The sequence below is a fragment of the Meriones unguiculatus genome, chromosome 17 (assembly GCF_030254825.1).
Source record: "Meriones unguiculatus strain TT.TT164.6M chromosome 17, Bangor_MerUng_6.1, whole genome shotgun sequence".
In the NCBI taxonomy this organism is placed as follows: Eukaryota; Metazoa; Chordata; class Mammalia; order Rodentia; family Muridae; genus Meriones; species Meriones unguiculatus.
In genome coordinates this window covers 52,261,075-52,275,469 of record NC_083364.1, presented here as the reverse complement: position 1 = coordinate 52,275,469, position 14,395 = coordinate 52,261,075, and the positions used below count along the sequence as shown (strand labels likewise).

Genomic DNA, 14,395 nt, shown 5'->3' with positions numbered 1-14,395 from the left:
AACCATTTCATAACTGGAAAACAATGCTATCGGTAAAACATAAAGTAAATCTGACCTGGCCGACCCAAGACAACCTTCGCAATAATAAGGGGTAAATAAAAGTAGCCCCAAATATCCCTCCAGATGTTAAATGCAACCTTTTCATTTACAAACGCGTTATTGAAAACACTAAGTAATATCGTCAATATGGCTCCTCATCTTCTGAGGAAAAACCTGGCTAAGACAAGGCGTAACTGACAGTAAATAATAAACACGAGAAAATTCATATGGATAAGACATGCTGTAGCAGTCTTCTTCCACAGAGCAGGGAAACTTATCCAAGGATGGTGCCAGAGTTACAGGCAAACTACCAAAGAAACCACCGGGGAATGTTAACTTATATCAAATGCCAAAAATATTGAACATCACAACTTTCATGAACATGGCACCAACGCAAACCTCCCCAAGTCAGTCGTAAGCATAGTTGTGCAGTGGCAAAGAGGCCTCCTCCATAGGTTACAGCACACACGTGCAGCGATGCAGTCAGCAGTTGCTAGGACTAACCTCGAGAGAACACTGACTGGGCAGAGGGATATGATAATGAAAAAAAAAAGTGAGACTTATCTTTAGGCGCTTTGAAATCTCACATGGGGATTCTAAGCAGGTTATACAACACAAGGTCACATGCGTGGCTCTTTTTTTTTTTTTTTTTTTTTTTTTTTTTTGCACAAACAACGCGCTATCTGTGGAGGGCAGAATAATCAATCTGTCTAGCAGGTTTCTAAGAAAATTTACATTGCTACTGGAGAACAGGAGACTGCCATGCAGCCACTGCTCATCTGGGCACCTAATGTTTTTAAACATCCATGTAAAATTTTTCTCCTTTTAATGACTCTCAGACAATTCACCTTCTGCTCCTCAGCCTGTTCTCTCCAGCAGTCATCTCTCCCTACCCAACTCAAATTGAACCCTTCCGGGAAGCCAGAGGCTTATGACACTTCCCACATAAACTTAACCACAGCCTCGACTATCCATAGTTGTTTTTTTTTCCCTCCCTTCCAGAAATGAATTCCTTTATTCATAGCTTGTTTCCATTGCTGACTCGAGTCCATCATCTAGAGAACTCATGAACTGCCAGCCTCCACATGCCTCTATTCCATTTCTGAAGTGTTTTTAAGTCATCTTTTAATAATTGTGTATGCACAAAATTTAAAACGTTCCACATACTCATCTCTCTTTCCCAGCATCCTAAGATAATGATCTATGTGCATTTCCTGACCTCGGTGTACTCCCAAACACTGTGTCAACGGGACTCTACTCTATATACTATTACTCTACTATTGGTCCAGTAGGAAATCACCAGTGACCTCTTGTGAATAATCCAGTTCATATGGTTCATTTTGTCTTGACTTCTCCATAATTCTTTTTTTTTTTTTTACTTTGTCCCTTTACCTTTAATATACCTTTTCATTTCCTCCACCTTGCCCTAGCATTTAAAACCTAGGTTTTTAGTGTTCCTAATATATGATGGTTTTAATGAGAATGGCTCTGTGGGCCCCTGTGTTGGAATGCTTGGCCCCTAGTTGGTGGAAGTGTTTAGGAAGGATTAGAAGGTGTGGCCTTATTGGAGGTGTGACATTGGGATGGGCTATGAGGTTTCAAAATCTCAACCATCCCAGTTGACTCTCTCTCTCTCCCTCTCTTTGCTTCCTGAAACCAACATGTAAGTGCTCAGCTACTGCTCCAGCAGCATGCCTAAGTACTGCTACTATACTCACCACCATGAGATCCATGGATTTCCCTTTCTGTAACTGTAAGCAAGCTTCAAACTAAACACTTAAAAAATTGTCTTGGTCATGGTGTCTCATCACAGCAAAAGAACAGTAGCTAAGACAAGGGTTTCATGCTCAGCAACCTCTTGCCAATTATTCCCCCTTACTCCCATAGTTTTCACAATCAGCACATTTTCTTACTGAAACCAGACCCTGCCTCTCTTCTAAACTGGAGATTTTAATCAGTGGTCTTCTATGCATTCCAAAGAGAGATACTAGGATCATTTAAAAATTAACAATGTCCCCCAAATTATATAACACTATATTTCCCAATCTTCACCTCCTTAAAATACTTACAATTACCTAGCAGTAATCAGACTTGGACCCATAAATCATTCTAGACTCCTATCTCTTTCTTTAGCCACAGAGACATTTTGTTAAGCTAACCTATTCAGTAGTTTCTAAATACAAAGCCTGTTGATGAAAGAATTACACCTCACCCTTGTTCCATGAACCAATGCCAGACCTCCAGTCTGGTTCCCTGCCTCTGTCTTCCATACTGTTCCATGACAGTGCCAATGCATTTTCCATAGTCCTCATAATAACTGTTCTAAATGCAAATGTGTACTCCTTTGCCCAGTGACACCCCATCACCCTGGTTCTCCAACCAAACTCTACATACATTAGCACATGAAACAAACAAGGTCCTCCGAGATCCTTTCCAGCCTCACATCTTGTTGTTCTCCATTAATTACTTTACTTACTCACTTTACATTCTGATTTCAGCCCCTTCCTCTCCTCCCAGTTCCACCCTCACACACACCTCCCCCCCATTCTCCCCTTTTCTTCTCCTCAGAACAAAAGAGAGGTCCCCCAAGGGTACCAACCCACCCTGGTACATTAAGTTGCTGCAGGACTTAAGGGAATGGGATCCAAAGGCAGGCATCAAAGTCAAAGAGGGCCCGCTCCAGTTGTTGGAGGACCACATGAAGACTAAGGAGGCCTAAGACTAGTCCATGCCTGTTCTTTGGCTGTTGGTTCAGGCTCTGCAAGCCTCCGTGGGTCCAGGTTAATTGACTCTGTAGGTCATCTTGTGGTGTCCTTGATCCCTCCAGTTCCCTCAATCATTTCCCCAAGCCTTCCATAAGACTCCCCGAGCTATGTCTAATGTTGGGCTGTGGGTCTCTGCATCTGTTTCCATCAGGGGCTGGGTGAAGCCTCCCAGAGGAGTTACGCTGGGCTCTTGTCTGCAAGCATGGTTGAATAACATTAATAGTGTCAGAGATTGGCTCTTTCTCATGGGATGGGTCGCAAGCAGGGCCAGTCTTTAGTTGGCCTTCCCTCAATCTTTGCTTCATCTTTGTCCCTGCACATCTTGTAGGCAGAACAAATTTTGGGTCAAAGGTATTGTAGGTGGGTGGGTTGCTGTCCTTATCCCTCCATTGGCAGTCCTGCCTGGCTATAAAAGGTGGCCACTGAAGGCTCCATATCCCCTACTGCTAGGAGTATCAGCTAGGGTGACCCCATAGACCTCCTGGGGCTTCCCCTATACCAGGTCTCTGGCAAGTTCCAGAAACAGCCCCCTTACAATTTCTGTTCTCTCACCCTGCCCTCTCTCCCTGGATTTCCCAATTCCTAATCCCCACGCTTGTTCTCCTCCCCATCCCCTCTCCTACACAGTTCCCTCCATCCATCCACCTCTAAAGCCTATTTTATCCCCTTCTGAATGAGATTCAAGCATCCTTCCTTGGGCCCTCCTTGTTACGTGGCTTCTTTGGGTCTGTGGACTGTAGTACGGTTATCCCGTACTTTATCTAGCCTCACATCTTGTACTCTCATTTCCAAATAATCTCCCATCACAATGACCTTCCTTCAGCCCAAGAATAGGCAAACATGCCTTTATAAACATGGCTTAGCACACCTCGATCCCCATCACAGAGAGGGCCACATCCTTCTCTGGGCATGGAGTATATGCTGTGGATGAGAGCACACACACTTTGGAGCCAGGTCCCACATCACAGTTGTAGAACCTTAGGCAAGTTGCCCAACCTCTGAATTTCAGTGTCCTAATTTACAATGTGTTAATAGTAGTATCTACTTCACAGAGATTTTGTGAGGATTTAATGACAGTATGAACATGAAGCTATGACTTCAGTGTCCTGTATGTACTTGGCAACTATGTAATAAAGCTGTAGTAGCTGTATCCTGCTTACTTTCACTCTTCTGGTCGTAGCATTGAGATGACAATTCCTGTGTCCCTATCCACTATCAATGATCACTCAGCTGTTGTCCTTTCTTACTGATCTTTGCTCCCTAATCAAATGTTCTCACTGTACTGTTTTGTAAATATCTTTCCATTCTTCTCAGAAGGTAGGAAGGTGATGTCACAGGCATCCTAAGACTTTTTGCAAGCATCCAGAAAGGATTCAATACATTTCTTGTGGATAAAAACTTTAAAGTCAATATTAAAAAAAAATCCAAAAAAAATAGGAAGGAAGGGAGGGAGGGAAGGAGGGAGGGAGAAAGGGAGGAAGGAAGGAAGGAAGGAAGGAAGGAAGGAAAGTTTACAAGTCATGAAGGAGAGGAATCACTCTTCATATATCATGTGAATCTCCAATGCATCTATCAGTCTGTTTGTGCACTTGTAAAGCTTCATGTCCTAATAAAAAAATCAAGTCAACTGCATATACAGAGAGAAAAATTCCTCAAAAAAAGCAACATAAATGTGATTAAGAATGGCCATGGGTCTGAAACATGATCGAAATGTACTTGGAAAGGAAAGGCACACTACTTAAACTAACAATTTGTAGAGAAGGAAAACAATAATTGAAAGCAGAAAATTATTCAGGTAAGCTCTAGGAAAGGAGACTGAAAAGATGGCTGAGACAGTCTGCAAAGTCTTCTTGAATGTCATGCTGAGCAGTTTAGACTTGACAGTAGAAGGTTCAACTAAGGTTTACTTTAAGAAGGACTGCATTTTACAGCAACTGAAAGGGGGATGGAGGGCAGGAAGGGGAGAAGAGAGACCCATTAAGAACCAACTGCAATAGTCCAGGTAAATGACAAGGAGAAAGAAGGCCTAAAAATGGCATTAAAAAAATCAAAGCAGCAAAATCAACAGAAGTCAGATGTGGGAGGTGAGGGAGATAAAAAAGGAAAAAATGAAAATTGGAAACTAAAATAGTCTGTGGAACTTGCTGGTTGTAGATTAATTATATGGCAAAGAGACTGGAGATTTAGGGGAGTTACTCTTTCCATGTTTCAGCCTGAGCATTAAAAGCGCCCGGTAGTACAATGCAGTGACCACGTCCAGCAGATCCCAGGATATATGACTTTGGACTCCAGAGAAAAGGTCAGAGCTATAAAGACTTGGGAGTCGGCAGGAACCTCGCTGGTAGTTGAAATTGTCTTTATAAAGAAGATTGACCACAGGGTCCTTGTAAAGCAAACAGCAGAGAACAAAAGCTTGGGGACGTCAATAATCAAGGAAATAATACTTAAACAGGATAAGAAATGAGAGAAGCAGAAGCAAACAAGACAAATCTCCACGGTAATACGGCGGACTCCAAGGCGGGGTTAGGATTTGGGTTCACATGGTCAAAGGAGATGCTACAACCTAGGTTAGACCGTGAACAACCAACCAGGGCCTGAAAGGTAGCTCCTTTCTTGGTAGTGATGCCGATGAACAACAGAGAGCCTGTGGAACCTGCACTGGTGAGAAGGCAGCAGCAGAGAGTCTTTAAATAGACCTCACACAGTCAGAAAACGGAGAGGAAAGTCCAACAAGTAAGTGCTGAGGTGAGGACAAGGGCAAGGATGTTTCCGATCTTCTGAGGGCCTCTCTTTTCTTTTTTATTGTGATGTAAAACTTGACCATGGCCGCAGCAAGCTCAGGGGAAGTAGTCAAAGGCAAGGGCACTGATCTAGGATACAGGGCTAAGGATTAATCTGCTGGGAGTAGGTCTCTGAGGGAAGTGATGGGTAAACAGACTGTCTTTCCCTTGAATGAATGAATGGGGCCAGCTGAAGTTGGTGGGTGAGAAGGCTGTCTAGGAAGTTAGGTTTCCGCATAGTGTTGGGAGGGCAGCTGGGAGGCCAGACAGCTCCCCAGCTTGGAGTGATGTTCATCAATGGCTTGAGAAGCGCCCCCCAAAGGGCTGCTGAGGTAACTGACGCAGGACACCTGCTGGCAGAAAGGCTGCCTACAGCTCTGCCCTTAGAACGGCCTCTGGCAGGAAAAACTTGGGTGTGGGAGACTAAAATTAAATTAGGACAACAGGAGGATAGGATCCAAGATCTCCTGTGACAGATGCTAAAATAAAGGTCAGGGGTACAGTGGGGAGTCCACAGCTTAATTCAGTCAGGCTCTCACAATCCTGCCACATTCACTGGCTCTAAAGTGTCCTTATAAGGACAGAACTAGTCAATCTAGAATTATAGGGGTTAGGGCACGTTATAGTCATTTATATTCCGAAGCATGACCTTATCGTGAGCTGAAGTACACCAAGTGCCACAACAAGATAAACACTTTTTTCCTTCCATAAACCACACAGTAAGTTACTAGGAAGGACCCATGTTTGAAATGTGTCTCTATGCCTTTAAGAGTATGACAGTGTCTAGTCCAGGCTGCAACATGAGCCCACACTTGCTGAAAATGTAAAACAAACAAATAATAATAATAATAAAAAACCAGAAAATAAAACAAGTTTTCTTTCTTTCAAATGAATTCTCTTAACCTAAACCTCAAACATGGGGCTAAGGAGATTCCAAATGTTGTGCAGCACTCCATGGGTCCACACCCATGAAATATCCAGGGAAGGGCGGAGCCTCTCATTGCAGTTTCAGTTCCACGTAACCGACCACGAGGCAAACTCCACATGTGGAGTCTGTGTCTAGGGTAGTGGTTCTCAACCTGCGGACGCCACCCCTTTGGGGGCTGAATGACCCTTCTACAGGGGTTGCCTATCAGATATCCTGTATATCAGATATTTATATTATGATTCCCAATGGTGGCAAAATTAAAGTTGTGAAGTAGCAACAAAAATAATTTTAGGGCTGGGGGGGTCACCACAACATGAGGAACTGTATTGAAGGGTCATGGCATTAGGAAGGCTGAGAGCCACTGGTCTAGGGAAATAAGAACCACATTTGCTGAGTGCTCTGTTTCCTACTTTTGTTCTACACTGGGTTTAGCAAAAAAAAAAAACAAAACAAAAAAAAAAAACTGAATCCACAGCGTTATTCCTGTCCTTTTCCCAATGAGTAACTGCACTCATATGCAAAGTGAAAGTAACTTTATAATCGGGTATGCATTGTATTAGACTGAGTCAGGAGCTATAAAAAATGTGGAGTTTTGTGTTTTATATTAAAAGTTATGACAGAAAAAAACCTCAAAGACAGGTAAAATGGCTCTTCATAAATGATGGCACAAAAAAGAATGCTGCTGGAATAAAAACACGAATTGTGATGATTTTGCATTTTGAACATCTATCAGCAGGGGGGGTGGGTATCTCCTTTTCTGCCTTTAGAACATGGCCTTCCAAACTTTCATTAGCACTTTGGTGATGAAGATAAGCCATCCACCAAGACCAGGCTGACAGCAGAGATGTCCCAATGTAGACATCTGGTGTGGTGCATGAGCACGCTGCTCCAGACTGATGATACAGTCCCACAGACAAGGCCACACAGAGAGGCATGTATTCCTTTAAAATGGCAACTTGTGCTTTAAAATAATCCTTCAAGGGAAAAGAAAACCTTTTTGTGTGAGCAGCTCAGTTACTGCTACATTTGTATAATGAAAACATTTTAATTTAATCATGTGCATGCCTGACTTTTAAAAGTCACTTTGAACAAAGAAAAATCATTCAACCATCAAAAATATATATATTGGTTCATACATACAACTGACAATATTTATTTAAGGTTGTATTTACTAGTTAGTGACTACCCGGAAACTGTTATGCTTTTAAAGGAAGTATAATTGGACTTACCGGAGAGGAATACAGACATTCATTCTGTATCTTTTAAACCATTAAGGAGGGCTGCACTTGGTTTTAATTGGCTGAAGGGGGTGTTAGAACCCTAGCCCCTCCCCTTTTATCACAGAGGTCACTGAAACTGTAAAGACTACATGCTCCTGCTGTCCATTTCATTATAAATGAAACTGAAAACAAAATCAAACTTCAGCACAAATGGACGTTAAAAAATCCATGACTCCCATACTTATTCTAGATTGTAAATCCAGGCTCCCGGTTCCTTTAATACTGTGTGTGTGTTCTGAGACTGTTAGCATGTTCGCATACGTGTTCTTTTGAATCTAAATGTGATTTACACCACAATATACACATGACCTACACCATTTTATCTTTGACAAACATTATCACTTCCTAATACACATTTGGCTAACAACTCAAAAGCATACTGTCTGGATTTTGGGTTTGTTTTTCTTTCCTAGTTAATAGCAGGCACAATAAAAACAAGCTCTGAATCATGCAACTCCTTGTAGAGTCAAACGTGTTAGCATTGTACAAAATGAGTATTAATTAATGTGATCATAACTACTGCTGAAGGCCTACCACAATTCCTATCAGCAAGACTACCACAGATTAACTTGAGAATCAGGCTAAAAAAAACAACAACAAACCCATAGTATATGGCTTATACTTTTCACTCTTCAGAAAAACAAGCTTCACCATCCATGGTCTGAATTAGTGGCATTTTGTTACAGATTTGTATCTGGATCAATGGGAAAGCTCTCTGATTATACAACAGGTATCTGAATGCAGTGTTAGAGCGATGGCAACAAGCATAGTAAAAGGTGACTGAAATAGGAAAACACCTAAAACCAACAATTCAGATAACACAGATCTTTATTATTAGCTACAACATCCAGGGTGGTTGGGGAGGGAAAAGTGGCAAGAAGGGAATTAAGGGCATCTTGGAAACAGATCCCAAACACTGCCCTTTAAGAGTGGCACGCTAAGGTTAACCATCAGTTGAACGTTGAATTAATTTAGCATCCTAAGACAAACGTAACATTTGCCGTTACCCTGCTTCAAGTCTGTTTCCGAATCTTACAAAAAGTTCGCAGAGGAATCTTCGGATATGAAGCCTGACTTGACGGGCAGTATATGGTCACACACACACACACACACACACACACACACACACACAATTCCTATTCTTCCCTCTGCTTTTACGAAGGAGGTACACGTTTCTAAACAGCAAAATACTTTACAAAAGAGGGGCTGCATCCTTGGCATCTAAGGACAACAGTCTGCTGCATATGTATTTTGACTTATTACTGTCTTTAGACGACTGACTAAATCCTTCAAAAAAACCAAAAACCGTTTCCTCCAATAAGGAATATATTAAAGTGCTGGCGGGAGGGGGTAGCGGGGGTGTCACGATAAAGTGTTTCCAGGAAGCTTGTTTTTAGGATTCAAAACAACCAGCACAATACGCGGCCAGAAACATCTTTGATAAATGCTGGGAAATGAAACTTAGGTCCTTCGTGTCTGTCCCCTCTGCTCCAAGGCTTGCAAGGTAGGGCAAAAAGCCTTTCTGGTCGACTCCAAATGCGCACTTCATCACAAGAGGCCCGGCGCTCCCACTCCAGTCCTTCAACCCCAAATGCTGCGTGAGAGCACTAAGAAGGGAGAGGGGTGCGAGGGGAGGGGGTCCCTGGCAGCTGCCCCCTCGCTTTCTCTGCACTTCGGCTTCCCACAGTTGCGGTTGTTCCCAGTCTTCCTACGTGTGCGCACTGGTGAGGAGCTTCAGCCCGCTCTCCCCCGTGGGGGGGAAAGGGGGACCAAGGAAGCAGAGCAGAGCGAGGAGGCAGGGGCGCCGATGCCCCGCGGGGCCCTCCCACGGCGGCGCCCGGGGTGCGCAGGGCCCGCGCATCCCGCCACCCTCTCCCCTCTCCTCTCCGCTCCTTTCCGGGCGCCGCCTGGCCGGCGGGGGTGCAGCCCACACTCCTGCGGGGGCGCCCGGGTGCTGCGCACCAGCCCGAGAAGCCGGGATCCCCGAGCCACTCACCGCAGCAGCAGGAGCCCAGCAACAGCGCCGCCACCAAGGGCCACATCTCCGCGCCGCCGCCGGGGGGTCGCCGCCGCAGGTGTCTGGAGCAGCAGCCGCCGCCGCCGCCGCCGCCGCCGCCGCCGCCGCCTCCGCCTGCCTTCAAGGGAACCGACCAGCAGCGCCGCAGCAGTGACAGGCAGGAGCGGCCGCCCAGGCTGCCCGGGTGCGCGCGCGCGCGTGCCCGCCGCCCCGCGCCGCCCGCTCCCACGCCCCGCGGGCCGCGCACGCGCACTCCGCCCCGCCTGGCCGCCTCTGCTCCTTGGTGTGACGCCAGCCTCACACCCAGCTCTGGGCAGGCTCTGGCGGAGAGCGCCGAGCAAGACCCAGCCTGCTCCCGGGTCGCGCGAGCTGGACTCCCCCTGCTCGCTGCTCGCAGCCCGACTCGCCAGCTCTCGTCCTCGTGTCCCGGGCCGGCCCCGAAGACGGAGCGTGGGGCACACACGCTCGCCGGAACTCACGGCACGCGCCCCTGCGCAGCCCCGCGCTGCTGGCCACTCTCCCCTGGCCGAGCTCGCCCGGACCTCGGAGCCGCTCAGCCCCAGCCTTCCTCCTCTCCGGGTGTGGGCGCTGCTTCTGCTTTCACAACCCTCCTAGTAGCCCTGGAGGTCCCCTCCCCGGGCGGGGTAGGGAGGGAGGGCGGGAGGGAGGAGGCTGTGACTAGGTCCTGGCCCCCAAGGAGCTCCTTCCCTCTGGCTCCCCCTGTCCCGACTTCTTGCAGAAGCGTCCTCATCCGTTCTTCTTACTTTTGTTGGCTAATGTTTCCATCCTCCGCTCAGGGTTAGGCAAACAAGTTCCGTACGTGATGAGTAGTTTAAAACGTGAAGAGCAAAACCACGAAGAGGAAAGGGGGACGGACACAGGATGTGGCAGACGGGCCCTAGTGTGAGTAGTTAGATCCATCGGTGACACTACCAGCAGTGTTGAGTAACCTGGCTTATGTTTCCATCTTTGTGTAGACCTCTTCCCTGTTTGGGTTCAGTTCTTGAACAGTGGGTTAGAAATGTAGCTCTGAGCTTCATCCCGAAGCAAAAGTACTTGGACTAAAGACCTTGATCAAAGTAATAACGGGTGTACACCCTGCCCATTCCCTGGGTGATATTCTTTGACCTAAGCCAAAAGGCAGTAACGGCTATTACATTATTCCACTTCTTCAAATCTTCTACCCTTGCCATCTCCTTCTAAATAGCCAGTGTGACAGTAATACAATTTGGGATAAAAATCACCACGGTCTGTGATGCTGTGACAGTGTGTCCTTATTTCATGATTATGTTTCTAATAAGGAGACAACCGCTCCCACCAGATAGGGTACCAACAACAAAGATAAGTTTCCACCAAAGTCGGTCTAAAACCAAAAGGTTTTACTGAGCTTGCTGTAAAGGGGTTATTTCCTGTCCATGGAAGATCTCAGAGCAACCACACCTGCAAAATTCACTGCGGCACGGAGGGCTTCCTCATTCTTCTGTTATTCTTCCATAGTCTGTGTGTTCTAGCACCTACTTAGAGCGGTCTGAGAGGTACAGCAGGGAGTAGCTGGAATCTCAAGTGAGGGTTCAATGACTGTCCTCCTCACCCCTTCCTTCCATGAAGGAACCTCCGCAGTCAGCAGACCCTGTCTTGAGTCCCAGCATTTTTTTGGAACACGATAGCTGTTGTGCTCAAAGAATAGCACTCAACAAAAATCCTTTAGTATATAACTTTTCTGTGTATGTATTGTGTGAGTGTGTGTGTGAGAGAGAGAGAGAAACATCTTCTTTACAACATCATCAATTCCTTAAAACCAGAAAGCATCCCGTCTTTTCATTGATCGAGGAGATGGAAATTATACAGTAAGTGTATAATAAAATGTGTTCGAGTTGTGACGGTAATGGTTTGAATGTCAGCCTAGACACCCTGAGGCTATCAAAGGAACTGGTTGAGTCTAGCCTACCCACTGCTGATACGGATAGAAAACAATCATCGCCCACCAGACTTTGAGCAATAGGGACGCTGTGTATCGGAGAGCAGCTGCTTGGCTAAAAAAAGGCTGTCAGCTGTCCCTGGAAGCAACTAACCCTGTAAAGCTGAAGAGCGACTGGAAAGGACTGTGCCTAACCTGGAGAGGTGGGGACCCAGCGGTGCACTTGTACCGTGCTGGGAGCTAGTAGGACAATATACCCATATTTACTAGGACAATATACCGGTCTATTTGTACAGAAAGTGGAATGGGCTTAATGTCAGGTGGATGAGAAGCCACGTGGGTGGTAATCGAGATGGGGCATAGGGCTGGGATGGGGCTATCCTGGAAGGAAAACACCAACCCATAGCAACTTTTTCAGATTCTATAGCTTCTCTCTGAGATAACCTGAAACTCCAAGTCGAGCGCCCGAAGTCCTCAGAAGTTCTCTTTCCATCAATGCAAGCATTTTTTATCCGCACTTTGAGCTCAGCCTGGGAGAGGAAGGGCTGCTGCACGTTAGACATTTTGAACACAGGTAGCACACATTAACTATATTAACTAGATGGGTCTCCACACAGGCCCTGGGGAGGATGTCTTCATGCCCGGTTCAGAGGAGGAGACAGGAGAAGAGCCAGGCGTCCTGTAGTTCCATACCTGGTCTTTCCTTACCTTTTCATCAGACGTGGTTCTCCCTTGGTGTGCACAAATAAGCACTTCTGACCTTATAGACGAGGAATGCGGAGCTTAGTTACAAGCTCAGAGAAGGGGCTATCTGAGGGCAGAAATTAGCTACCCCAAGGCTAGTGGAATAGTCACAGCCTTCTCAACTCGTGACTAGTCTCTCTCCTCCCAGGCTCTGTCTCAGCCACACATCTGCTTTCTTTTCCCTCCTGACATTACATCTGCCTCTGACCCTATCTAAAACCTTGATGTGCATACAGTGATATATTTGTTGTTGCCTTTCATGGAACAAATTTCTTGTTTCATTTAGGTGAGGCATACGGTGTCACGGAGACATAGCGCTGTCTCAGGTTCACCAACTGAAGGTTCTTGAGTGCGGAGCAACACATGACCTGTCCTTTGGTCAGGACAAGATGCAGTTTTTTTTTTTTTTTTTTTTTTTTTTCAAATGGATCTACGAGGATCCCATAGAAGACCAAAGCCCATGAGAAGGTCAGGATAAGTCAAATGTCCATCTCTTAGCTTCTGTTAGCACTGAAATGATCTGTTTATGTGGCTGTCTTTTGGGTTACTACAAACTCTTTCATAGACAAAATGAGAGATCTTCTGGGTCATTCACTGCCAGTCTCGTTGCCCAACACAGTTACTCAAAAAAGGGTATGAAGGAGATGAAGGAGTATTCATAAACATCTGTGGACTGATTCCTGCACCAAGCTTGAATCCCACCTGACCGTAGACCTTACTGAGTTCCTGCATGTCTCATCAGTCATCTGTTATCAGCTCTGGACAGTTCTAGAATGTGACCTCTCCCTTCTTAGTCTTCATGCTTCTGATTACTAACGTGTGCTTGGTATGTGTGAGTGACGCATGTTTATGCACGTACGGGTGCAAGAGTACATGTTTGTGCCTACAAGTAGAACCAAAGAACAACTTTGGGTATGATTTCTCAGAAAGTGTCACCTTGTTGTTGTTGTTTTTAAACAGTTTATGGATGAGGTATCTTGCCAAACATTCTGATTACTTTTCAAATCAAGATTACTATATTTTTAATACTTCTGGCCCGGAACTTGCCACATACGCTAGGCTGGCTGGTCGGAGAACTCCATGTTTCTCCCTGTCTCTTCCTCAGGGCTAGAATTTCAAGACACTATCCAAAGGTTCTTGGGCTCACAGATAATCGACAGGAAAACTTGGAATGTTAAACGTGCAGGGTTGTCTCTTCAAAGGAATCTATAATATGCTTCTCACCCAGAAGGCTGGGAATTGAGGTGGCTAGCAGCCCAAGTGAGCCCTGCATTATGGGGTAGGCCATACCTGGCTCCACCAAGTTCCCCCAGGCAGGACCGGAGGTAGCTAATAGTCCACATACCTCTGCACTAACTGTATGATTGAAACCACACCAGATCCTCCCCTAGGCCATTAAAGTAACACATGTAGCCTATCTGTAAAACCCATCTTCCGGGAAGAAGTGACGTATACTTTGAGAAGAATTTCAGTGTAATTACGCCCCATTTTACACACAGATCTGTGTTACCTCAGGAAACTTTTTCGAAATTGTACTGTACATAAATATGCCTAAAATAAACTGCCCAGTGTCAGGCTCTTGATGTTTGAACCAACACTATCCACTGAGTCATGCTGAACCTGACTTCCTTCTTGTTCACAGGGATGATTACTCTGCTAGCCCTGATGTTTGCGAAAGACTGTATATGTGATTTATTATGGTGGCTGATAGCCCATGATCCAGGCATTCTAACAATGACAGTCTCCCAATAGATAGGCCAAACTTCTAGTAGTTGTTTAGTCCAGGAGAGTGGATTTTGCAGCAGCCTCAATCTGGCGCTGGAGTCCGAGGGAGGTCCTAGAGAGATGCTGGCCTTCTGTCTGCATTGGAATCCTGAAGAAGAAGATTCTAACACCAGTGGGGAATGCCTCAGCAGCATATGTA

General features: G+C 45.7%; 2 protein-coding genes across 6 annotated transcripts in view; one reads left to right on the top strand and one right to left on the bottom strand.

The window, feature by feature from the left end:
• The window catches only part of Cd47 (CD47 molecule), a 52,834-nt gene extending 42,916 nt beyond the window's left edge, over window positions 1-9,918 (bottom strand). For all 5 annotated transcript variants that reach the window (XM_060370512.1, XM_060370515.1, XM_060370518.1 and 2 more), the window contains exon 1: window positions 9,789-9,918. In XM_060370512.1, the coding sequence (XP_060226495.1) occupies window positions 9,789-9,834 (46 nt within the window). In that variant the 5' untranslated portion in view covers window positions 9,835-9,918. The remainder of the gene's footprint in view (window positions 1-9,788) is intronic.
• On the top strand, window positions 9,185-14,066 carry LOC132648570 (uncharacterized). Its single transcript, XM_060370522.1, has 2 exons — window positions 9,185-10,712; window positions 12,758-14,066. Exon 1 carries the CDS (start codon window positions 9,384-9,386, stop codon window positions 10,422-10,424), a length of 1,041 nt encoding a protein of 346 aa, XP_060226505.1. The 5' UTR covers window positions 9,185-9,383; the 3' UTR covers window positions 10,425-10,712; window positions 12,758-14,066.
• The last annotated feature ends 329 nt before the right edge of the window (window positions 14,067-14,395 follow it).

What these genes read in the sequence shown, in the direction of transcription:
- LOC132648570 (XM_060370522.1), top strand. Translation starts at nt 9,384, where the DNA reads ATGCTGCGTGAGAGCACTAAGAAGGGAGAGGGGTGCGAGGGGAGGGGG.